Source organism: Epinephelus moara, chromosome 18 (assembly GCF_006386435.1).
Source record: "Epinephelus moara isolate mb chromosome 18, YSFRI_EMoa_1.0, whole genome shotgun sequence".
Classification (NCBI taxonomy): Eukaryota; Metazoa; Chordata; class Actinopteri; order Perciformes; family Serranidae; genus Epinephelus; species Epinephelus moara.
Window position 1 is genome coordinate 27,762,588 of NC_065523.1, and position 27,178 is coordinate 27,789,765.

General features: G+C 41.9%; 1 protein-coding gene across 1 annotated transcript in view; it reads left to right on the forward strand.

The window, feature by feature from the left end:
* Nucleotides 1-27,178, forward strand: part of LOC126405033 (voltage-dependent T-type calcium channel subunit alpha-1I-like) — a 266,041-nt gene that overhangs the window by 53,518 nt on the left and 185,345 nt on the right. The window contains exon 2 of the mRNA XM_050068546.1: nucleotides 17,179-17,442. Within this exon, the coding sequence (XP_049924503.1) occupies nucleotides 17,196-17,442 (247 nt within the window). The 5' untranslated portion in view covers nucleotides 17,179-17,195. The remainder of the gene's footprint in view (nucleotides 1-17,178; nucleotides 17,443-27,178) is intronic.

Consider the following 27,178-nt stretch of genomic DNA (forward strand, 5'->3'; position numbering starts at 1 on the left):
AGACTTTGCATAAAGTGTAGGTGCACTGCTTATCCATGCATCCGTGTTTTAAAGAACAGCAAAAATGCTTGTGATTGGGAAGCACTGATCATACGACTGGATAAATGAGACTTGGATTATACTGCAGGAATTGTGAAAGTGGAAAGTAAATGATTGCTTTTATATGTTTTTGCTGCTATTAAATATGACCCCTATTACTTCAATTCATCAATTTTCGGAATGTTTTTGGATTCTTCGTTCATGGTGGCGGCATGTGAGAAACACATTATTTCCCCCGAGATAGTGATAGTAACACAGGGTGAGTAATTCATACACCGATGATCATTTGGGAGCTGAAGTATTCCTTTAAAGCGAGGGAGGCTGAAGGCTTCACACTTAAACTAAATCACAAAGCCTCTTGAATGCAGTCACACAGCCTCTCTCGCCATTTAAATTAGGAAGATAATAGTGCTTCTAGCCAATTAAGGAACACCTGTGACAATGATGGCACCCACTGTCCTCATTACTGTTACTTACTAGGTACCTAGTGTGTGTGTGTGTGTGTGTGTGTGTGTGTGTGTGTGTGTCTGTGAGGGTGTAAAGCAGAGAAGAAGAGAGGTAGAGAACATTGTAGTAAAAGCACAAAATCTGATGGAAGGCAGGATCTTGTGCACACACACACACACACACACACACACTCACACACAGGCATACACCAAACACACATGCACTCAAACAAACTGCCAACATTATACACACACCTGCAGCCGTGCAGCAGCCTGTCCCTAATGTGAATTGATCGTCCTCAGTCCCCCTGCCACTGTCAGTGTAGTCAGCAAAGAGCAGACAACTGCTTGATCTGGTTTGGAGCCGAAAACACACATATACACACACACTCAGCAAAGCTGACAGGCTGCAGTAGAAGCACTCGCACGTCAGCCAATAAGATTGACCGTTTGTTTTATTTGGCACGCCTACAAGTATGAGCTCCCTCTGCCTCACACTTGGGGCAGCCTGAGGGAAATGCATGTCATTTATCAGGGTGAAAGAATGACAGCAAGAGCTCTAATAGTAAATCATTGGCAGCATTATTGGACCTCCCCCTCCTCGCCAATATGGATTTGTGTTGGGAAGCTGGGGGAGCCTGTTATAAATCAGTCAATAACACACAGGAGTGTGTGCACACAAACTTCCACAAAGCATGGAATCACAAGCCCCCCCTCCTCCCGGCATCACTTTCGCTGACACATGAACACACACACACACACACACACACACACACACACACACACACCAACACATCAGAGATGGTAATAAATGTGGTGATAACCAGCCTGTGACAACAGTTGAGGTTTTCTTGTGGCTCACCCGCAGTGTCAATTTTGCCTCCTGTCCTCTGCGGTCCTCCACACCCATCATGAATCATGTTTAACAGAATATTCAGACAGAAAAAACCATGTCATTGTGACATTGCGTTCTGATTTTTAGCTTGATTGCAATACTTTGAAATGTGGGCCTGAGCCACTCGTACTTTTTTTTTTCCACCAAAATTAACATGTATATGCAGATTTTTTAAATGCAGGAAAAGACAGTAAAATAGACGTTTAGACTATTTTTTTAGTGTTATGTTCGACATCACAAAAACACCTGAAATGGGTTAGTAAACAGTAGAATGCAGCATGGAGGCTAGCGAAAAATCTGTTCTTAATCAGTCTCTCACAAACTCATACTGACTATTTTGGATGTCTGAGCATTACTTGGATGGACACGGGACAGAATTGTGGCAGCACATCATTGCATCATACCGAAAAAGGGGCAAAATTAGTGCATCTACCTGGGTGTCATATTTCCATCATTGCCAATCAGTCACCTGATAAATACTGGTGACTACTGCAAAGTAATTTGTCCTGGAATGAATGCTGATGGTAACCTTTCCCACTAAAGCCAGATGTTAGTGGCTGTTAGTGGGCTTTTTTGTCCAGTGAGAAAGGGGCTTAACTTGTGTGGCTCAAAACAATTCAAAACACAGTTCTGTCATTGATACAGTTGGTAGCTGACAATGCCAGCGCTAGCATGAGTGGAGAAGTTAGCCAACAGACTAAAGCTGCTATAGTCTACAGTAGGAGAAAGGCAAAACTATTGGGCAGTGGGCAGCTGTGACTCAGGAGGTAGAGTGGTTTGTCCACCAATTGGAAGATCAGTTGTTCGATTCCCGCCTCCTCCAGTTCGCTGAGTAGCAGGTGACACCTTGTATGGTTAGTGTATGAATGTGTGTGTGAATGGGTGAGTGTGACTCATAGTGAAAAAAGCACTTTGAGTGGTCGGAAGACTAGAAAGACACTATACAAGTGCAGGTCCATTTACCATTTACATGGTGACATCATTTTAAGAACCCGCCTACCTGGAGCGTGCTGACTCGAGATGCCCAATGAGCTTCATGAATATACTTTCCCCCCAAATTGAACGAAAGCTACACCAAAACAGAATTTCAACATTAAAGTAAAATGACATTATTTTGGGAAAACAAACAGACAAATGTGGAGATGAAAAGGGATGTCAGCAGGTTTCAGTGTCATTATATAGCTTGTATAATAAAGTATTATACTATTATGAAGTCCACTCCCTAGTAGAGCTATGTTTGTGGTCCTTAGTCAACGTCTAGCCTCCGCACTCTCTGTGCAGTGAGCTGTGATCCAATTTGTAGGTCCTAGCCTCCACTTGCTTCTCTGCAGCTCATTTCCCCGCCTGTCTGTCTTCTTGCCGCCCAATAAATTCATATTAATACTTTTGAACTCAAGCAGAAACCAAACTGTAAATGCTGTTAGCATGATGCAAATGCTAATAGCTGTGAGCCCCCTCATAGAGCGAAGTATTGAATTAGCATCAGTAGTAAGATGTCACAGAACAGGGCACCCGTGCTGACCTGAAGACACAAAGATGGGCTTGATACCCGCTCAGACTGTGCATGCGTGAGGATAGTCTTGGCTGCTTGGCAAAAGCTAATACTGTTAAAACAGATTAGGCGGATGGGGCCACTGCTCCAGTGTAATCGACTGGCAGGCAGTCTTTAAAGATGATTTCTGACACAGAGCTCAGTATCCTCTTCATCATAGAAAGGGAGAGACAGTGTGACTGAGAGAGAATTTTTTTTTAACTGAGAAACACGTACTGTAGAGGGGTAGAACAGCTGCAGAGAGAAATGGAAAGGGGAAGCAGAGGGGATAAGACGATGAGATAAAGTGGAAGGAGAGGATGGGTAGAAATCAAGACAGATTAAGAAACTCAAATGGAAACTGGAAATTTAAAATTCCAAAAGGAAGATGCGAGATTAAAGAAGAATCAAAGCAAATCTTTTATCCGTTCCTCAGATCAAGAAATTAATTGCCAAAAACTCTATATTTGACAACATACGCAGCAAAGGGGAGCAGTCGTTTTCATTAAGAACTTTAAAATAAGTCAACCTTGGGTGACCTTGTTAACTCTGTCAAGAGTTCCCAGGATTAATAACTCTTTTCTCTTGCTAAATATCTGACTTTTTTTCTACCAGTCTGGCTTCAGTTCACTACCACTTACACTACTACTTATGTTTGCTTGTATTAACCTCTGTAGCTGCAGACAATTTTATATGAAGTGGAATCATTTAGGGTATGTCGGTTATGAGCTCAGATAGCTGCATAGAGTTGGGTGTTGAGCCTCAGTGGTGACAGTGCAGAGGACCAACACCCAATCAGGAGTCATTTGATACAGTGTCAGTATAAAAATGTTACCTAACGCATCTTTAAACTGCAACAGCCGAGTGATAATGATACAGATACATTACTCATTTTAACTACAGTGTATATTGCAACATTATGAATGCTTTTGTGAAATTCAGAAATGTCACAACCTGTGATTTCAGCGTGGTGCAATGTAGTGTTATTTTCACAGAGCATATGGCTGTCAGAGGTAAATCTGCCCACTCTACCAGTCTGTGATCCATAACAAATGTGTAGGCCATTCTGGCTATTCTGCTGAGTCAGTAGAGTCATAATACCGCTGGAAGCAGGAGATGGGTCTGACACCCATATGTCACCCACCAACGGAAATACCTTTGAGTGTGTGGCTGCTGCTGCAGGTTAACAGCCCATCTCCCTGCAGTGGATGTGGATATTTTAACCAGTTTTTAGGACAGAAATTTAAACTACCAACTTTGACACAAGCACAGAACAGTGGATTTAACAGGTGAAAAATATGGCATACAGTACTTTGGTATTGGTGGTGCAGTTTTTAAACCATTATTGTTCTGAGTCAAAGCTCAGTTTAATTATGAAGTTCATTATCACAAGCAAGTTTCAAAGGACTTTACAGACACAGATCAATAAAGAAGAAAAATATGTTCATCAAATCTTCCGCGTACTTTTTGGAGCAAAGGTTCGGTAGGGTAGGATCAAGACTACTTGTTGTTGGCCTAGATCAGGGATAGGCAACCTGTGCCTCCGGAGCCACTTGCAGCTCTTTTGCCCCTCTCCAGTGGCTCCATGTGGCTTTGCCAAAAATCACATAGAAGTAGATAACAGTTATTTATTTACATTTTAATTGTCATTTACCATCATTGTAGGCTTGAAGAAACTATCCCATTCTCCAGGGGTAAAAATGTGTAGCCTATACTTTGAATAAAAATGTTTTAACGTTTCGTCAACTAAAATGTACTTCTGTCAGGAACACTTTAGTCAAGAAAACTTTATTTCTATTTGCAGTATTATATTTGGTGGTATGGGTCTGTTCTGGGGCCTCTATCTTTCCTAGATCTACGCAGAAAGCCTAAAGTGGAGAGAGCAAACCTCCCTGCCCTTCCATGCGCATACATGGAAAGCCTAAGGCAGGAAGAGCAGCAGCGAAGACCCCCCGGGAACAGAACAGAGCAGCATCAGTGACAAAGTGACATTGATAAGTCAGACACAACATGAAAAGGAGGAGCTGGGGTGGAGGCAGGTTGCAAAGCAGCTTGCAGAGGAAGCAGCAACAGTAGGCAGGCCAGAGCAGTTTAAATAGGGCGTCCTGAATGAGATTTGCCAATTGATTGCATAGAAATGAATCATGTGATCTATCAGCTGACTCCCTTCCATCAGTCAGCTGCTCCATCAGTTGACTGGACCGTTTGAGATCAGCTGACGTAGCTGGGATGTGAGCTGAGCTTGATATCATGTCCTGCCTGAACTAAAGCCGTGCTCATTGTCTACAGCCTGGTACCTTTTCCTCTAAATTTTGCCAAACCTCGAAAGCAATGACTAGTCTTGAGTTTCCCTAACTAGCTATGGAGTCTGAATAAAAAAAAAGTAAAGCAAAGTCTTGGAGGCAAATTACAAAATTTAATAGTGTGTGGACAGATTCATTTGCTTTCACTGCCAACGCTGCAAAGTTAAAGTACCAAATAATCATAAATAGCCCACTGCAGAGGAGCCAAACACATTAATGGATGCTGATTTAGACCTATTAGTAATGTTGATGGGCTAATTAAGACTATATAGGGTGTGTTATCTTCATTATACAGCTCAAATATGTTTTGTGGCTCCAAGCAGATTTTTTAAATATTGTTATTGGTCAAAAATGGCTCTTTTGACCATAAATGTTGCTGACCCCTGGCCTAGATTATTTATTACATCTTGTTACATGAGGAAAAGGTGTAGTAGCACTGTTCAGTTCAGAGTGACTTCTGCCAGAAGTTGCCTTCTTCTTTATACCACCGTAAGCCAATGAAGAACAGCATGATTTATAAGAGGATTTTGGAGGGCTCAGCTTCACTCATGTAAGTCTTACTGTAGTTTTCAAACAAATACAGTGGATTTGGGAATTTCCCTAAAACGTTTGGAATTAACATACTTATGTCTTCAGTTTGTCTCTGTTTAATTTATCTTCTAATAGGGGTGTAATGGTACACAAAAGTCACGGTTCAGGGTGTTTGATACAGAGGAAAAAAACCCCAAAGGATACGTTTCTTTTCATGTATTTTTAAACAGACAGTAGTGCAAGTGTCGAAGACAGACAGAATCTACCTGCTGGGGACTGAGGTAACATTTTGCCCACTAGACTGTTTTGAAAATATAAAAATAAGGAACAAACACTACACTGTATGAACACCTGACAAACACTTTACAAAAAGACAGCAGGTAACAACAGGCTATGAAACTGAAAAGCAACATGTCTTGTGTGTGTTTGAAAGAGAGAGAGACAGAAAGACAGACACAGGTTAGGGAAAGGAAGGTGGAAGGTGGACTATTGCATATAGTGTTTCATGTTTTGTGTTATTTTGTGTTACGCCGCCAGTCGACTGCCACATCACGAGTCACCCGACCTTATGGTGGCGTAATAAATGGTGTGAATCAATCAATCATTCAATTAAAGTTGATCCTTCAGCATTAGACTGTCACTGCACATATTGGCCAACAGTTCAAGCAGCTGAGCTTGCTTGCCTTAAAATATGGAAATCATTTTCCCTCCTTGAGATCAAGGACAAATTAGGCCTATAGTGGTGAGTTGCAGAATTTGATTTACTGTTAAGGTCAAAGGATGAACCTCTAGTGTAACATTTGGTACTTTTTTATTCCATTAGGCCTGTCATGATAAGGAATTACTGTGAAATATCTGAGAAACCGTGCCAAAAGAGTAAAAACTGATTTGTGTTGCTTAATTTGAAGCCCTGTTGAGGCTACAATTTATAGGCCTATCAAAACATATATATTGTGTTTTATTGTTTCACTACTTCCTTTCTATCACAGTGATAATGATACAATCATAGTTAAAAATTGAGAGTTGTCTTGTCCCACACAGTGTCACAGCAACACAAAAATAATATAGCTACGTGTGCCTTATCAAGAGAATTGATGCAGATGTTTAAAAGTAATGCAGAAGTTACTTTCCCTCATAACTAATTACGTTTATATGCAGTGATAATTAAATTACTTTTGAGAAAAGGAACTACAAGTTGTAACTAATTTTGGGTAAGTTGCACAGGAGTGTTTCAGTAAGTTCCACCTTGGCTATATTTCACAAACATTCAAAGCACCCAAACTTTTACCATCCCAGTGATCGGCACAGCTGGGAGATGCCATTGGATGTGCATTAGAATGTTGGATGTGTTCCCATTAACATGTCCTAAAACAGCTGGGAAATGCTAACACAATGTCCTTGTCTTAGACACAACTTTCTCTCTTGCTGCTGTAGCTGACCTTTAACCCTCAGGCAGGTCTTCCAGGTCTGTCATTTCATTTGTACTCGGCATAGTGTGGCTGCCATCTTGTTTTTACATGGATTAGTGTATTGTTGTCTTGCTACCACTAGATGGGACAAAGAGTGTCCACGGACAAGGACAACAGGTCTAAGTTAAGTAGAATAAAGTATAAGGGTATGTTAACCCAACAGAGTCTCAGGAGGATATGCAAATCCAGTTGTTGCGCTAACCTCATATGTTGCTAATGGTGTATGGCTAAAAGTTTCCAGGCAGAACTTGCGCCTTTAAACTTTGGTTCCACATTAGGTGCATCGAACGCTATTCCATGAATTCTGCGTGCAGCTGGGTGCAGCAGACCGTGACCCCCCTGCAGCGACTGTTTAGTACGAATACTTACAGCCCCGTCTTCTAATAATTACCATCTCATGTTGTTGCTCAAATTCACCAGCAAATTGACACTAAGCTCTGATGTCTGTGCTGGCGCGGCTGCCTGCCACACTCTGATTGTAACTAAGACCCGACATACCATGAAGCTTTTAAATGAGTGAAGTCCGTGCATGCTGCCCTGTGACAGCCTGTCACAGATAGTGTTGATGCAGCATGTTCTCTGCCTCGTTTACTTCCTTAGGAGAAATATTCTAGGTGCCCTGCTCCAGCGACGACGGCTAAGCCAGACAGTTATACTGATTTACTGTTTTCTTCCCCCTCATTTGATCTCTTAAGGGTTATTCTAAGTAAAGCACATGGGTTCTTATTTTGTGGTGCTGTGGAGACATAAAGCCAGGCTGGTGTAATGTAGGAAGTGGCACGACTATAAAGAAAACAATGACGCAGAATTGACGATAAACAATGAGCTTCAGCAGCAAGGAAAGTGATTATTTTGAACTGTCCTGTAAAGTTTATCCAAACCCATTTCGAACGTGCAATAAAGCTCCTTCATCATGCTCGGAAGTCCATTTAGGTTGACATATTTAAATATTACTGTGGCACTACACTAGACATATTAAGGTTTACTTGGCAAGGTAAAGTTGCCGAGTGGGAATTATGTTCTTCTCCATTATGCAGGAGTCACATTCATCACATTTTAGAAGGCTATTTTATAGTGCTGTCAAAAAGCCAGCCGTCTTATTCAGCGGTGGCTCCCCTGTCAGTGTCTGGCTTATAAATACATTACACTCTCTCATTGAATATATTGATAGTCTGAGTAACAGAGTAATGTGTTGTTTTGATCACTCAGCAATGGGTGTCAAAACTGGTTTGTCTTGGGTCACTGGATGAAGCATTGCCTGACACAGCTGACGAGACAGGGAGTGTGTGTGTAGTGTTTGTGCATGGGGTGTGTAGCCTAAGTTGTGTCCTCAAGGGATTCCTGCCCTGAAGTGATTCTAATAGCATTAGCCATTGTCTGTGTCTGAGCGGTCCAATGATGCATTATGTTTGTTCTGAGACTCGCACACTCATCTGGGACAGTACCAATCATCAGGGATCTGCCCCGTGTTTCCTCATACGCTCAATGTTCTTGCTCATTTTCCAGCCCAGTCACACACGACCGTGTGTGTTCTCAAGTGATAATATTGTGCTTCCTCCGCTGTGTTTTGACACAGTGAGAGGAAGAATTTAAGAGACATTAGGAGCGGGTGCTGTGTTAAGTTGGTGTGACAGTCAGATCCCTGGCTGTCTGTGAGTGCTGTGCTGGGCTCAGCATTGTCTCAACTCACCTGACACACACACACACACACACACACACAGACACACAGACACACATGCATACAGTACACATCATGCGCATTTCCAACCCAGAGGTATTTCTGCAGAAGAAAAAGAAAAATCATCTCATCTTGTCCTGCAACTCTCTGCACCAATGTTTATAACTTTTGAAACTTATAATGCAATATTACTGAGGCACTTTTTAATAACTTTTCCCTTTAGGAACAGGAGATTATGGGCTACAATATGTCAAACATGATATCCATTCTTTTTGCAGCAGAGCTCAGCAGCCTTCTGAAGCAACACAACTGGCTTTAATAGTAGCATAATCAGCAATGCAAGTTCAGGGGGAAGAAAAAAATGGATTTACATGACATTTTGTGCCTGTCACTAATAGCTAATTAGCTAATTTTCTAATAGCATGTCATGTTAGCTAGTAAGAGCCAGCAGGTAGCCGATCTATCAAAGAGCAATGTTTGGTTTAAAAGAAAAGCTCTGGAAAGAACCAGCGCCCATACAAATTTACCCATGTGCGATGGTTTTCGGCAAATTGCTGTATTACTCAGTACTGAAAATGTCCATATATAAGCTACCATGACATGGGGCAATTGGTTTTCCCCTCGCCTGTTGCACGTGCATCCTTGCTTGTTTGTAAATGGGAAGCCCGTCTATGGTAAGCCATGACAATGTGAGCCAGTTTGCCCAGATTTTTCCTGGCTCAGAATGAGGCAGAGGGTGTACCATCTTTAACCTGTGCACATGGCATGTCAAGGAAAGTTGAGGAGTTCCAATATGATTTAATTCAAAAAATTACAATTCCAAATGTGTTACATGTATAGTCTGTTGTGTCTATATTGTGAATTCCTGGATATTAAATGTTCATCTGCAGTTTTCTGTGGTCCTGGTTAACATTTGTTTGTGTACTGAAGTAGCAGATCACATGACCTGGTTATGTTTGAGACTGAGAACGTGACCACAAATACTGATACACTGATTATCCTGTGAAACAATTTTGTTCTGCTATCAAAATATTAACCCGAATGTCGATTGCCTTCTGTTTCTGAAGCATTTTAAAAAGAATTCATAAAATAATTGTTTTTTTAAGTAATCCCCGCTCACACACTTTTACAAGACACGTTTATAAGACATCCCATTGTTATATAATTAATTTTGAGTATTTTACTTTCTATTTCAAATTATTTGAACTTATCAGTATATGTGGCAGTCACGGTGGTGCAGTGGTTCCTCATTTAAACCCAGGGTTGGGGAGCGCTTCTCTGTGGAGTTTGCATGTTCTCCCCGTGTCACTAAGGGTTTTCTCCGGGTACTCCAGCTTCCTCCCACAGTCCAAAGACATGCAGGTTAATTGGTGACTCTAAATTGTCCGTAGGTGTGAATGTGAGTGTGAATGGTTGTCTGTCTCCATGTGTCAGCCCTGTGATAGTCTGGTGACCTGTCGAGGGTGAACCCTGCCTCTCACCCAATGTCAGTGTCGGTTGGGATAGGCTCCAGCCCCCCGGCGACCCCCAACAGGATAAGCGGTTACAGAAAATGTATTTTCATACATTTCACTAGTGTAAATATTGTAATCTCAGTACAAAACAACATACAGATACACATTAAGAGTTGCAAGGCGCAGTGTTCACAAATGCAGAGTCTGAGTGCTGTTTTTAACGGCATGTACAAACTTGCAATGACTACATGAAAATATCATCGAGCAGCCAGAAAAAGGAGTTTTGTTTTCTTTAGTGATATTTGTTGTTGTTGTTGTTGTTTTTTTGTTGTTGTGGTGGTAAAAACATTACCAGCAGAAACACTATGATGCACCAGGTTGGCTCCACCTCCCTCTGGTCCAAAACAGACAGCTGTTTTCTTCCTTTTTGGCAGTTTTGGCAGTGCCTTCTCCGGTGCACTCTGCTGATTATGATAGTGCCGCCATGTCGGCGTAATGCCACAATTGCAGCTGCAAATGACAGGAATCTGCCAAGTGAAACACTTCTTAGAAAATAGTGTCATCCATGGAATGCTGCAGGGAAGATGTTTTTTGTTTTTGCTGGCCAGTGCTGAAGTTGCCCTGGATTCCTCAGCAAAAAGCCTGTGGAATTTTTCTGTTAAATTTTGGATTATAGCAGAAAATAAGCTCTGTGGCAAACAAGTTAATGATTTTCTTTAGCAATAGTCTTCACAAATGAACACCATTTTTGTGATTTTTGCTACCGTTAGGCTATAAACTAACTACACCACAGTTGCATGACCTCAACTGCGCCACCGCCAAGAGCCTGTGAAGCTGTTTGGTGTGATGATGCCCTGTCTCATTAAGCCACTTGTTAGCAACTGTCTGTTTAAGACATGCACATAAAGGCTTCAAAATCTACAGGATTTTATGTTGTAAAACAAAACATTAATGTCTCTAAAGCTTGTGTTAACCCCAGACCTTATTCCAGTCATCTAACCAAAACCCATTCAAAAACCCCACTGACTTTGAAACAAGGGAACCAGGAGTGCTAAAATGTCAACTCATTTCCACGTTTTGGGACTCATCCCTGCTCCACTGTATTATGACACCCATCAGAGTTTTGTCAAGAGCTGGAGGCAGGATGAAATTCAATGGAAGCAGCTACCTCATATTTCTGTCGGAAAAACCCTGCATGCACAATATCAGGAGCCTGAAACTGAAGCAATGAAATGGAATTTAGCCATAGTTAATTGTGCCTCAGTTAAAACAATAGCCTCCTGCACAAGTCCATCAGTTCAGTGATAATACTGTTCGTAGTTGTGATCATGTTGATTTCACCTGGTCAGCAAGATTTCACAAATGTTTCTCATTCTTGCAGCGAGGACTGACTTTAGCTTTAAGCACCAACACACTGAACATTCCTCTTTGAAAGTACAATACAAGTGTTATTTATAATGCTGAACATGCATAGCTCACAGGCAGCAATAACAGATTTGAGGATACTGGAAACTAACATAATTTCTTGTTCTAAGCATCCAATTCTTTTTCTTGAGCCTTCACTTTTGAGCTCATACAATGACTCACTGAGAATTTTAGTCATTATTTGTTTCCCTTGGGTATCATACATCAGATTTTTGATCTCAGTGTAAACAGCCAGCGAGGACTGAAAACACTGCTCCTCACTGCTTTTTTTGTATTCAAATTGGCAGCACCAAATGATTGAAATGAAGACTGTGTTGCCGAAACCCCTTATGGATCCACAGTATGTTTTTTCGCTGTTGTTTTCCACCCAGCCTCTTCCTGTGTCTGTCTCAGACTGTCGCAGTGAGTGTGTGTGGGAGGGGGAAAGCAAGTTTTTCCAGTGGCTCATCACAGCCTTTAGCTCATAGTGCAGCTAAATGGGTGACTGTATATCCGCTACCCCAATTAAGGGTGTTAATGTGTGAGAGTGTGTATGTAGAGGAAAGTGTGAATGTGTTTGTGTGTCGGTGTTAACAGTGCAGTGGGGGGGCTTGTGCGTAGTCTCCCTCAATTAGTCTGTGTCACACACACATGCATTCATCAGTCGTCATCACAAAGGAACACATGTAGACGAAGCTTTCCCAGCGTGCAGGGATATTGTGAAGTCTGAGTAAAGGAGCAGCGATATGACGGTGCAGAGAAGTTAAATGAAAAAAATTCTAACATGCAAACAGATTTCATAACAATGCCATTTTTTCCACTGTCTTCACTACACACACAGCCAGACAGGTAGTGTTACACCGAATCCACATAACACACTCCTTCCAACCATTTCTGCAAAGCTGTCTCCTGCTTAATTGTAGTCGCCCATAATAGCTGCAGGGACTCTCTAAGAAGCTTTGTCATGGGAAATAAAACGCAGCAGAGTAAGAATAAACTTCCTGCCTCCACAGGAAGCAGCTGTTGCCATGGTGAAGCTTATTCAAAGGGCCGGTTTTGGAAAGACAAAATTATGCATTTGTATGTACAGGGATAATAAATGAACACACAGGTAGATTATTATTAGGCAGAGATAAGACGACGTCAGTGTATCGCTGTGTGTGGTGGGTGACTTTCCCCTTTCTAATGTTCTTAGATATCTCCACCTGCCTTTAACATCTCGTCAGAGGATTAGCTCCGGAGCTGTGAGAGATACCAGCTACTAAATCACCACTGTCCTATTTTCTTAGCTTGTAATGAATAGCCTTTAATATCATTACCCTATAAAAACAAAGTGCGCTCTCCCACTAGCACCTAATCCTTTACTGTAGGATTTAGCGCAAGCAAACACATTTACTCGGGCACATAAAGGAAACGACACCTACGCACGCATGTGTTTGTAGCACAGACACATATGCAATTACATCAGTGATACTAAAGATGAACACTCACACGTGATCACACATCTTGCAAATAATCATGCAGCTGTCTGAAACATTCACCTCATGTTACTTATATTAGAGTGTGTGTGTGTGTGTGTGTGTGTGTGTGTATGTGTGTGTGCATGTGTGCGTGAGTGTGTGTGTGGGTATGTGTGCAAGGCTGTGCATATGTCCGGTCGTGCACATGTCCAGCCTTTGCTTGGCTCTTTGCCTCTTTGTGGCGTCCTCTCTTGGCTGCCAGTTAAAAGCAAAAGTCCAATATGTTATTATGCATTCACTTAGGCTCCGGCTGCTAGTGGTTGACTTGCTCGCTGGCTCACCGGTTTGATGAGCCAAAAGAACAAAGTTTCTGTCATTCTGTCTTATTTTGCTTTTTTTTTTTTTCTTCAAATGTTATTCCGCTGTTCATCATTGAATCACAAACACAACATGTGGACTTCCTTGCCAGCAATAATCATGGCGCCACTACTTTTCTAAAGCGAGACTGAAACTCCACAGGATTTGGCTTTTTTGTGTTGTTTTATTTTTTGTTTGTGACATTTGCTGACGCACTGAAAGACAAATATGTTGCATTGTGTTTTCTAATTTTCAAAAATGTGTTTTTCTCAGTGTACTGACCTTGACTGTACTGACTTGTATCTGTGCAGAGTTTGTCACTAGAGAGACGTTTTTACATTCCATTACTGAGGGGTTGCGATGTCTGTGCACTTCCCTAAAATCTGAGATTTAAGTGTAACCCGTACAAGCTGGATTAAGTACGTCACTAACACAAGCCAATTGCTGTCAGAGAAATACAAAACCGTACTAATGAACCTTCATTAATATAGGCCTATATTTTATCTACAAGTGCACGTCACACACTGAGCGAGCCGCCTGTTAATGACGCTGTGGGCTAATGGGCATGTAGCTACTTCCATGTTTCAGATGATACGTCATGTTTGTAGTCGACCAATGAAGATGAGTTTACATATCACCTTGGGTTCGTCCTTCACCTTCTCAAAATGATCCCACACTTTGGATTTCCTGCCCGACATGTTATTATCTAGCCTGTGGAATAACCACAGGTATCAGCCCTGGAAATTAACCTGACTCCTGTCTGACTGCTGAGCGTGGCCACTTCCCACATGGTCCAGTCATATAGGTTTTGATTTATTTTGACAAGGTGCAGCTCCTAATAGAGTTTCACGTTTTGTTTGTTTGTTTGCTTGTTTGTTTTTTCTGTGACGAAGTGACCGATGAAACTTGCCAACTAATGACGTTTGTGGTCGACTAATGTTTGGTCGACTATCGGGGGCAGCCCTAGACATGGCCTTCATCATTTTGCCTGTTATGTTTACATGCATGTTTGTTTACCTAAGAATTTCACCAACAGTTTAGCCAACATGATGCTAGAGTAAACAGCAGGGTTTTACCAACTATTATAATATTTAAGCCCTGCCTACTTGTGGAAGTCCAAAGAAAAATAACACTTCAAAAAGAACACAGTGTAGCCTACCTGTAGCCTGCAGCTGCAGTTTTGGAGTGAAACGGCACAGTCATAATTGTTAGCTTGCCAACCCCTGGCAACTAGCAAAAATGTCCGTTGTTTGTGGTTTTACCGTCCAACAACTTCATATCGCTCAGTAAATCCTCTGGTAAACCACCTGGCTTCAAGGCCTTCCATCCCTGAGAGCCAACTACAGCACACTTAGCTTTGCTAAGCTTGTCTAGCAATTACTGGCTTCCCTTGGTTTGTTTTTTGTTGGCAAAATTTCGTCTAACACAATCTAAGTATGGGCTTCTCCTGTAAAGGTTCTGCAGTTTTATACTTTTTTGTATATATTATTAACAGATGTTCATTCATTTTTTAAAACTGATCTAAATACTTTTAAGAATTTATTTATTTAACTTTTATTTAACGAGGAAGTCCCATTGATATTGAAAATATCTTTCACAAGAGAGACTATTGCTGTGTCTCAAATCACATACTTCCGGAAATACACTTCCATGTAGTATACTACGTGCACTATGTACTTATTCGCGTAGTGCGCGAATTTCGGCAGGGTAATGTTGTCTCAAACCAAACACGGCAGTTGTGCACTCACCGGAAAAAACGACCGCAGCTGTTAGCTAGTTAGCAAACTAGCATTAGCATTCGCGTTATCGTTCTCGGTACCAAATCCTTACAGACTGCTAAATTAACCCAAGAAACATACTGCTGGCTTATGTCCGACAACAGTATAGTGGTGCTTAGCACAGTCCTCGGCCACCATTTCCAGTTTGAAAAGTGGCCCCTCCCCTTCTGCTACGTAGCCAAGATGGCGACCATTGAGGGCAAGAAGTATCCATAGTTCCACACTCAACTTCTTGACTGTTTTGAGTGCACCATCCAGGTACTCATAGTGCACTGCATTTTTCCATACTTCTCAGTGTGAACACACAAAAATATTAAGTGTAAGTACAGAAGTACGCGATTTGAGACACAGCACAGGCCGAGGTAGCAGCCAATCAAAACACATTTAAAATACAATCAGTTAAAACATATAATACGAAAATCCACAATAAAACAACAACTATTCAAACATAGTGGCCTCTCGAGAAAAACAAGCATGTGTTTCTGTCACCACATTCTTTATGATGCCCTTCAATTCATCGATGGATATTAAGTGTTTCTAATTTAAGATCTTTCTGAAGATTGTTCCATGTCCAAGGTGCAGAGTTGGAGAATGCAGTTTCCCCCACATCTGTTAAAATCCAGGGTTTCAAAATCTCATTGCTCTTTGAAAGGTGCACTGGCATTATTATGCTGATATATTATTATATCAGTGGCATAAAATGGTCTCAAATGACAATGCTTGCTATTTTTTGCTGGGAATATATATCGTACCACAAAAATGGTTATTGTGAAAGACAAAGTTTTGACAGCAAACATGGAAAGGTGTGCAGTGTTTGGACGTAAACTGGACTCTGGAGCTTCCCTCCTCTGTCTACCAAAAACCCCGTCTCAGCAGATGTTATTGTAATTTTCACGGCCACAGTACGACCGCTCTTTCACCGGACTACCAAATGCTAGTAGCACTGTGCCAGCACTGGAGAAAGCAGACAGTTAAACCTTGTGCCAGCAGCAGTGGTGTGTGGGGTGGAGGCCAGATCCAGAATTCCACAATACAGGAGAAAGAGTCGATCCGCCTCAGGCCCTATTTCAGAGTTTTAACTTTTTATGTGGGAAAGCCATGCTAATCAAAATATGAATCATAACAGTATTTTGACATGCTTTAGAACGTGTCTGGAGGGGGACTTTGAATATACACGTATGTGGGGAATTGCACATGGGACCACACAAAAACACACACACATTTTTGTATGTGTGGTTATGGCTGTTGTATTTACAGATAAAAGTGAATCCATTCATGAGCTAAGTGGTAAGAGATGGAAAGCCATTTCCTCTCCCACAACACTGTGATGGGGCTAAATGAATCGTCAATGAATGTGCAATGACTGTTGACATTGATTTACTCTCCGCTGTCGTACCCCTCTGTGTGTGTTTGATTGCGAGAGGTGATTGTTATCAGTAAGCAATGCATTCTGTTATGCAGACAAGTGAGTTTACGATAAGAGCATATGCAGACAAGTGAGTTTACGATAAGAGCATTGCTTTCGTGGGGCGAGGAGACAGCGAGAGACTAATGGGCCTTTGGGGCTGGAAAACAACAAGTATTAAATATCTGTGAGTTGTGAGGTGATGTTATGACGTGGAGGTGATTTAGTGGTTTGCGTATAGCCAAAAGCTTGTCCAATCAAACACTGATGAAATAAACCCGTTTAATTGCTGTGTATTTGTTGCAGTTGAATCAAAGCAAGTCATTTGTTTGTGTTTTCTAAAGTCTCCTGGAGATCTGCAGTGTGTCAGACTATGTGACAATCATTCCATTCCTCTCATCCAAGTGTCATCTTGCATTATCTTCCAGATCTTGGCTGGGTTGCCATGACGAGCGAGGAGTGTCCTGTGCCGCTGGGGAACATTTCCTCAGCAGTGCCAGGGCAGAGTGAGGAATACGGCTTGGCACAGGCTGATGACATCATTGAGGAAGTGGGTCCGGGTGATGACGTCAGCATCGGCAGTGACCTGAGCACTCTGGTGGTGCCCTTCCCGGAGCTGGCGCCTGTGGTCTTCTTCTGCCTCAAGCAGACTACCTGTCCTCGCAACTGGTGCATCCGTATGGTCTCCAGCCCATATCCTTTAACACAGAGGGGGATCTGGCCCCTTTAACCTCAGTAACCTTTGCTTTAACACTTAACCTTCATCTGTCTCTTACCCTAAATATTCACTTTTCCACGCATCAACTCTCAGTTCAGTTTTAAAGATGAACTTGTCCTTATGGTATTTTTTTTTAAAACATCAGCACTTGCCTCATTCTTAAACTCTTCTATTCATTGGTAAACCTTTCATGCAGCATCTTTTCATCTCCTCATCTAACAATGGTGCTCCCCTCCTCTCCATACTCTTTTTTTAGCATTTTTTTTTTGCCTAGTCGTCATCCACTTCTGCAGAGTCACAGTTTCTTTCCTTTGTGATATCGTCTGTCATTGTTTTGCCTTCTTTTGATACATTTCATCCGTCTTGACTCTGACCCTCCTCCCATCCGCTGTCACTCCCTTATCTTGTGGATTTGCTACCACAAAGTACAGCAGACATCCCCAGAATCTCCTCAAAGTAAGTGTGTTTGACAACCTCATACAAGTACAACTGCAGTGATCAGCATTGCGCCGCTTGAACAATGGAATGTGTGCGTTTGTATTTGTGTGTGTGACAGAACAAGCGATTGTCTGTTTGCTGACTGCACTGACAGGCGGTGAGACTAGCGATGATCCTTTCACTCTTTTCACATGAGGGACAGACAAGACCACAGCGGGCTGGCTGCCGCACTGCTGCAGGAGTGTGTGTGTGTGTGTGTCTGTGTGTGAGTGCACATCTAAGTGCAATATGACTACAGACCTGTTAACTCCCACTCGTCAGAGTGCAGGGCTCCAAGGATTGTAATGTCAGTAAGACGTTTGCTTGGTCAGTCGGTCAGTTCAGACCTCTATGAACGCTTGGCTTATCATTGTCATGTGTTTGGAACAGCAGAGCCTTCAGGGGTAACTGGGTTCTCAAGCTTTTTCTGCACATATTCACTCACTGCTGTGAAGCTAATAGTGCTGTGTTAAAAGATATTAATGACTTTAAATGTTTGTAACCTGAGTCATACTAACAGGTTCAACACTTTGTACGTCAGTGTTGGTGTGGGCAGTGATCTGGTTTCTCTTTTGTTTGTCTCCTCAGGCCAGGCATCCAAATGCAAAATGAACACTACACTACAACTAATAAAATATATATAATGAATATTTGGGTTGTGCCATATCATCTTGTTTAAGATAATACCTGTATAATTTTTAATATCATATGAAAAATTCATGTGGTGATACTCGCGATATTTCGGCTTGTTGAAGTTTTGACATCATGCTGTTACCCACGGCAACAACAAGCATGGCTGAAAGCAAAATTATTAGCGACTCTGCGGTGGTTCCAAAAAGAGGAGCAGCTTCAGTAGTGTGGAATAAACTGTGGCGTCCTGAATGTTTTATGAACAGCCCCGGACTTCTAAGACTCTTTTGGCGAGTTACTGCTCAGAGGGAACTCACTCAGCGGCTCCTCCGGCAGCAGCACAGTCTCCCCTCTCCTTTCGGTGTCATCATGTGATTAAACTTTGGTAATGTAAGGGGCTGTACACATGTTTTTAACTGCCTGGAAAACGTGGGATCGGGCACGGCACGCTTCTTTTTCACCAAGCACGATACCATAGCCCATTTACCTGAAATCCTGAGTGCAGAGCTGATCTTCTTCCAGGTGCTGTTTTTAAATGTGTGGACCTATCATCAATGGGACAAATGTAAAGCTCTGGCAGCCCTGCACTAACATGACCAACTTCTCCTCAAAACGCACCATGTGTATGGCCCCTACACCTACGTGAAGCTTGCGGCGCAACAAAAAACTACACATATGTGAATGTGCAATAGTTCTGGTATCCTAACAGCCTGTCAGAGGTTACAGTGTGATGATTAGAGGAGAAATGGCAGAGCATAAAGGTCCAGGTGGGGAAAAAAACTGAAAGGGAAGAAAATCACCTGTTGATTTATATATATAGATTCCAGGGTATTTTTTTGTATTTAGAGCTGTTTAAATGTGTAATTTGTGGTAGATTTTATTGTGTTGAACTATTAATATTGTATACAGAATCTAAATCTCACTCTGAGGTACTGTTGTTTTTACAAACTAAAGAAATGAGAGATCATTTTTGTTTTTACTGAGTATTTGAAGGCAAACTATCACTTATTTTGTTGCAATTCTAATTTTGTAAATTAGTAATTATTGTTTCACTAATTTGTCATATCCTCAAGTATATTGTTATCACAAAAATACCCTGAAATATTGTGATATTATTTTAGGGCTATATCGCCCCCTAATTAATATATATGGAGCAGGTTTTGTTACTTGTGCAAAACATTGAAGGCATTAATGTGATCGTAGAACTTTCCAACATCATCCACCCAGACATTTGCTGATCACACCAGTACATCTGTTTCTACCAGAAAACATATTGCAAGCATTCTTTCAAAACTCTGCGCGCATGTTGTTAGTATATGGCAACTTTCCATAGGATAAAGATTTGCCAATATACATACACAGTACAGATACTATACTGTACAACAGCAAAGCTGATGAACGCCTTGATTCGAGGGAAGCATGCAAGCTAATTTTACTTGGGATGGGATGGCAATAAAAAAACACTCACAATGAGTCAATCATGGTGAATTTCCATCATTGGGATAATTGTGAATATTGTTTTCAAGAGCAATCAAAGAGACTGCTGGGCAACCATAATAGAGGAGACTCTCCAAAAACAGGCTGCATAGGCACCAACCTAAAAAGCACAATATCTTAAAGGCATGCTAAGAGGGATGCTCTTCCTCAATCATCACTAGCAGTGTGTGGCGTTGTCCGTTCCTGCAGAGAACCTGCCCTCTGCCTGTATTGCCTTGTAATCGTCTTATTTTGGTGTGTTCGGGACGTCTCCGGGTGTCAACCTTTAGGTAGCGGTGCGTAGCCACCAGCCAAAAGCAGCATGAGGTCAGGACTCTATAAAAACGTAGGTTAAACCGCTGTCTCTGTCCCTCCCCTCTGCACTGTGGATGCGAGCTGCAGGTCTGTGTGTCTGTTTGATTGAGGGTGAGGTTGAGACAAACACTCACAGACACACAGACACACACACACACACACACACACACACACACACACACACACACAGCAGGAAAAGTGGACAGGGTGGCTTCAGCTGTATTCACACAATGTCTGGTAATGCTGCATCTTCCTGCAGGATTATGTGGAGGTGTGGGTGTGTTTATTTTGGTTTGAGAACATAACCGCCATGAAATATATCTTTAATTGTCTAAATAGCACTGTTGAAATCTGCTCTAAGACCGCAGGGGTGACACAACGGGACATGACCGGTTTTTGCAATGGCAGATTCTGTTAAGTGTGCCTTTAATCAAGCATTGGCATATTTTAGATCAAAAGATACAATGCCATATCAAATTTTATTTTAGATTTCAAATTTCTAGGATTGTTTGATTGTTTGTTAGTCGTTAAAAAAGCCATGTGTTTCCTATCTGTGATGCAATTAGATGTTTGTTTCTTAACAAAATGTAAGTTAAAGTGATTCCAGTATGTTTTGGTGCCATTTTATGAGTTTTAATCATGTATTATTATCAAGATATTATTCTGAATCACAATTACATTGGCCACAGCAGTCATGACATAAAATGCGTATAATGTCCCACACCTACTCATTAGTTTGATTATATGGGTCCTCTACCAGAGACCTGGGAGTGCTCCGATTATCACTGGCACCACTGTTGCCTTTACTCCACACATCTTTTCTAGCTCCTCCTTCAGCCCGTGGTATTTTTCAAGCTTGTTGTGTTCTGTCTTCCTGATGTTTCTGCTGCTTGGGACTGCTACATCTGTCACCGCTGCCTTCTTCTGTTGTTTGTCGATCTACACGATGTCCGGTTGGTTAGCCATCACCAGTTTGTCAGTCTGGATCTGGAAGCTGGATAGCTCAGTGGTTAAAGGGATAGTGCACCCAAAAATGAAATTTCAGCCATTATCTACTCACCCATATGCCGAGGGAGGCTCTGGTGAAGTTTTAGAGTCCTTACATCATTTACAGAGATCCGAGGGGGAAGTGGGTAGCAGCACAACTCCACATCTAATGGCTGACGGCGACCCAGATAAAACGTCCAAGAACACATAATTGAAACCACAAAATATCTCCATACTGCTCATCCGTAGTGATCCAAGTGTCCTGAAGCCCCGACATAAAAAGTTGTTTGGAAAAACATCATATGAACGCTGTTTTTAGCCTCACTGTAGCCTGTAGCTCTGACTGCTTCTCAGTGCACCGCGCTGACTTGAGACATGGCCACCACCTTCATGTGTGTTCACGCGCTTTTGCTGGTCTCGCACGCAAGCGCACACACGTGAACACAGTCCACAGAGAAGCAGTTAGAGCTACAGGCTACAGTGAGGCTAAAAACAGAGTTCAAATGACGTTTTTCCAAACAACTTTTTATGTCAGGGCTGCAGCACACTTGGATCACTACGGATGAGCAGTATGGAGATATTTTGTGGTTTCAATTATGTGTTTTTGGACATTTTAATCTGGGGTGCCGTCAGCCATTAGGTGTGCTGCTACCCACTTCTCCCTCGGATCTCCATAAGTGTTGTGAGGACTCTAAAACTGAATGGCTGAATTTTCATTTGCACTATCCCTTTAAGGTGACTTGCTTTGGTGCGGGAGAGTGGGGTTGGAATCCCGGTCAGGGGAGGTAACACATATCCAGTCTGGTCCTGAGGCAAGGTCCGTAATAGTGCTAGCCTTTCTCAGGATGAGTGAAACCACAAAAACAAGAGTCATACCAGAGGGTCCAAAAGGTCTGTGTCAGGTGTTGGGGAGCCAGGGAAACCTGATTAGAGGGCTACTGGAACAAGATGCTGCTATGCAACTAACTCCAGCGAGAGGGGCTACATGCAAAGGATGTAGCCTTACCTTTTGGACGTTTGTCTTTAGGAGATGGTTATTAAATGAATAGCTCAAACTTTAAACCACCAAATACCAGAGCAAGTGAGACTGCAGTGAAATATAAAACATAAAAGAAGCAATGAATGATGGAGGTCAGGGAAAAGGGTGTGTTAGTTTAATCCATTTTGAGCAGAAGTCTGCAAACAGACACAAGGACAGATTATTCTGACAGGAAATTAGCGAAGCACTGATGCAAAAGCCCATGAAACGCCTTGTAAATTAGGAGCTTGACTTTATATTCAACCCGTGCATTTACAGGAAGCCTGTGAGGATGGACGAACACCATACTAATATGTCTGTATCACAGACAAACAAATGGGTGGCCAGAAAATCAGGGAGACAGAGGGAGAGTGTAGGCACTCTGACAGACAAAACTGGACAGCGAGACTTTCTGTTTGCCTTTCAGACTCCATCTTTGATGTTTGGAGGGGAAAGAGGTTTCAGAGGATTTTACACTGCTTGCTAATGGCTGAGCTCTGCTGCTCTCAGTTGGCCCCACGCCACAGGGTAAAAACACAACGGAGCATAAACACAGACTGCACGCACACACACACTCCAAATCTCATTTCGCATCGCCTTCCATTGCAGCTCGCTGGTTGCTGGACACCCATGGTGGCTGGAACTGTAAGAATGTGAAGACGCAGAGAGACACACCTGTGTGTTTATGTGTGTGTGTGTGTGTGTGGGAGAGAGAAAGAGAGTGTGTGAGAAAAATATAAAGTGAGTGTGAGGAAGGTGAATAAGATCAAGTGTGTGTGCAATGGTTTGAGGGACGGTTGTTATTGCCGTGAGCTGAGGTGATTTTCCTCTCGTGGAATCAGCTGGAGAGCCAAGAAAACACACAAGCGCACACACGCTTCAGTCACCACGCTGGGTAGTGAGGTGTTACTTTTGCCTATTGTGACTGTGTTAGTTTAGACAGTTTTGAAGCTTACTGAAGTGTGTGTGTGTGTGTGTGTGTGTGTGTGTGTGTGTGTGTAGGATGGCATTATATTCACAGGCTTTGTGTCTTTACTTGTGTAGGACTGGCAAGATGTATGTGTGGGGGACTTAAACTGGTGCAAGAGTTTGGTGTTTGATGTGTGGTGCACTGGTACAATGATTTGTGTGTGTGTATTGATCGCACTAAAGCAGACAGTACTGTATATATAGATACATCAGATTCTTTATGCACTGACCAAATATGAGCACAGCACACTTCTGTTTAGAAGACTTTGGTGATAAAACAGCATGCCGCCACACTGTGGTGATGACAAGATGAGCCTCATTTCACCTTCATCAAATAGTGTTTTGCTTGTGTGTGTGTGTGTGTGTGTGTGTGTGTGTGTGTGTGTGTGTGTGTAGGGGGGCAATAAGTGGTTGTTTCACCATCTCTATGCAGATCAATAGTTCTGTTCACCGCACAGTAGCTGTAAGAGGCCTTCAGTGTGACACACACACACTCACACACACACACACACCACAGTGATGCTCTCCCACGCTTGCCTGCAGCAGAGCACCTGGAGCACCTCTCTATATTGCACCCCACACACTTCTTCTCCCTCTCCCTATTGTTCTTGCTCTGCAGAGTGCACACTCACACTCTATACATACCATGCAACATAGATGAGCCCTGATCTGTCTCTCTCATTGTTTTCAAACTCTTAAAGAGGACCGATCATGCTCAATTTCAGATTCAAACATGCATCTCGGTCCTCTACTAGAACATGTTTACACGCTTTAATGTTTAAAAGACATTTTTTTTCTCTTGTGGTGTCTGTGCTGGAGCAGCTGCGTTCACCCTCTGTCTGAGATGCTCCATTTTAGCGTCTGTCTCTTTAAGACTTCCTCCAGAAATATCCCAGTCAGCTCTGATTGGTCAGTGCTTTCAGTAGGGTGGGCGATACCTCAAAATATTGAGCAGATGCAAAGTAATACAGGGCCAGAATCACCGATATCAACATCTTTTTCAAAACCTACTTTATTAATATTAAAAGCAGCTCATGCACTTTCATATAGGGGAGAGCAGTGTGTCATGGTTTATGGGGTGAATAATCAGTCTGCTAGAGCACAAGCGAATAATGAGCAATTGCAGTTGAAAAAACATTAGCTAGTTTTGAAGACCCAATTGAACTAAGATATTAATTTCACAAGGATACTATATACCTGGAAATTTCTTCTCTTTAGATGAGTGCACACAGCAGTGGAGAGGCAACGAGTGCATGCACTATATGTTTTCAGGACAACAGAACAACATTTGCACAGACAGTTTTCCTCATGAAATACAAACGTGTACAATATAAAAGTGAGAAACTGATCCCTTTTTTGGTGTTGATCCTGTTGATGCTAGAATCAATCTTCAAAACAAAAATGCAGCATGTGTAGCATAGATATTTTGGTATCGATCCACCTACCCCTCGGTTCTGGGTTTTTTGTATCTCAGCGTCTCTGCACCATCAGGGGAGCGGCTGTAACAAAGTATAGCTGCACTTTCTACCGTGAAAAATCCCCATTAAAAGCTTCTAAAACAAAACCTTTACAACTAGACATGTTCCAGCAGGAATATGATCCAAAAATGGGGATAAATTAACAACACGTGACATTAGCATGTAGCTACATGTAGCAGTGTATGTGATGTGTGCCTGGAGCAGATGACCTTATAAAAAAATTTGTCACAAGGTGACATCAGCTTGTCTCGAAAGTAGAAGAACAGTCTGAAGCCTGAGGATTTGGCTCACTGGGATTACTTTACATACGTTTACTCCATTATTAAGCCACATTCAATATGAACACCAGACGTAACAACAGAAAATAAGGAAAAACATAATTTGTCCCCGTTTATCTCACCGCATTCCCATTTGTCACAATCTTTTGATATCTGATCTGAGGTTTATTAGATTTCATATCTGTCCTGTTATACAGCAAAGTTCAGTTAATTGCCAATCTGTCTTTGTTTATTCCTGTTTTTCCTCTCCACTTTGCCCCCTCACTCAGCCTTTGTAATATTCAGATATCTGTAGATATTGTGTATATATATCTGTATCATGTGTTAAATCTGCCCTGCAGGCTTATATCCCCGTTTTCTACCTGTATATATATATTAATTCTATTTCTCTCAGTTTAGACAGAAGCTCTGCTCTGCTTGATACTGGCTTGCTGTAGAGAGATACTGCAGCACCTGTTACTTCACTCCTGTCAGGACTGATAACAGATAAGATGCGAGTCTCAATACAGTCCCACTCACCTTGGATGGATTCATTATAGATTATTACAAGCACAGATTTCTTTACTGCTTTATTCTGGTGCATGTATACAACCATTTGCATACACAAACTGAAATCAATGGAAAATAACTGAATACGTTTACTCAGGTATAATTTCAAGGTATATGAGCTTTACTTGGGTGATTCAGTTTTATACAACTTTATAGACCCTTTTAGGGCTGATATCACAATGACTTTAGTTTACGAGCTGAAGGCAAAACACAACTCTCCACCACAGGGCTGTAGGCTACATAGGAGTCTTAAAATGTCGTCTTGTTGTGTTATTGGAAGTCAGAATAGAAGGAGTCATGGCTCAAAACTTTAACTATGGTTAAATGTGACAAGACAAAAGGACTGGGCGGAGGAGCTCATCAAAATGCTCGCATGAAACAGCGAACACATCATATCAGGTTAGGGAAAAAAAGTATTTCCTGTTGTAGGGATGAATAACGTTATGTGTATTAAGGATTATCATGTCCACATAATCAGAAATTTGGGAGGTATATTGGATTTCTCTGTAACGCTAACTTTTTAGCACATTAGCTAACGTTAGCTACGGTAGCAAAACAAACTGGAGGAAACCGTTCAGTAAGATTGGCATAGTAATCAACCACAAAGCTTCCTGTGACGTCATCCATCCACTGAGTGAAAGCATACAGGTCGGCCAGTCTGGTCCCGTTGGTTTACTTATTCAAGTAACACTCATGGTCCCAGAGAGAGTGACGTGACATGGTGTGTTGGTAAATTCAGTCTGACGCTCTGCTCTGAGAGTGCAGCACTCTGTGTACTCCGATACTCGGAATGAGTATTTCTGAATGCACCACTTGCATCATCTTCCTCCATTGTCTAAAATAAGCCAGTTGTTTTGCCTCCAGCTAAGCCCCGCCTACTAAAAAAACATCACACAGTTTACTAACAGTAAGAGGGTCTTTACCTCTAATCTAATAATAATGTACTTTTGACTGCACTACATTTATTTGACAGATTTAGTTGCTACTTACTTTGCAGAGTCAGGTCATTAACCCTATGGGCCCGAACGACGCATAGTGCGTCCAAATTCACACCTGTTCTTCTCTATTGATTTTCTCCGCGGCCGTGCGTCATAGTGAGAAGCCACGCATATCACGTGAAACAGCGGAATTGTAGCTTTCCGGCAAGACCAAGCACTTGTCGGTAGTCCAGTGTTTTCATAGCGAAAAAAAATGATAAAGTTACACTAAAATCATGAATAACAGAGCTTTCATACAGCTTTGCACACACAATACTCTTGGATGGATTACTCGCGAATGCAGGCTCGCGCAGAAATGCCACACATATCACATGAAAGTGTAGGAGCAGAGCTTTAGGCTCGCGCAGAAATGCCACACATATCACATGAAAGTGTAGGAGCAGAGCTTTCCAATGATACCACACAGATCATTGTGCTGTCATCCCATCACGCTATAAATACAGATCAATTGTCTACAAAATAAAAACCTGACAAATTTCTTTACAATCCATTATACAGATCTTGTTATCAGTCACTTCATATAGTGAGGAATATC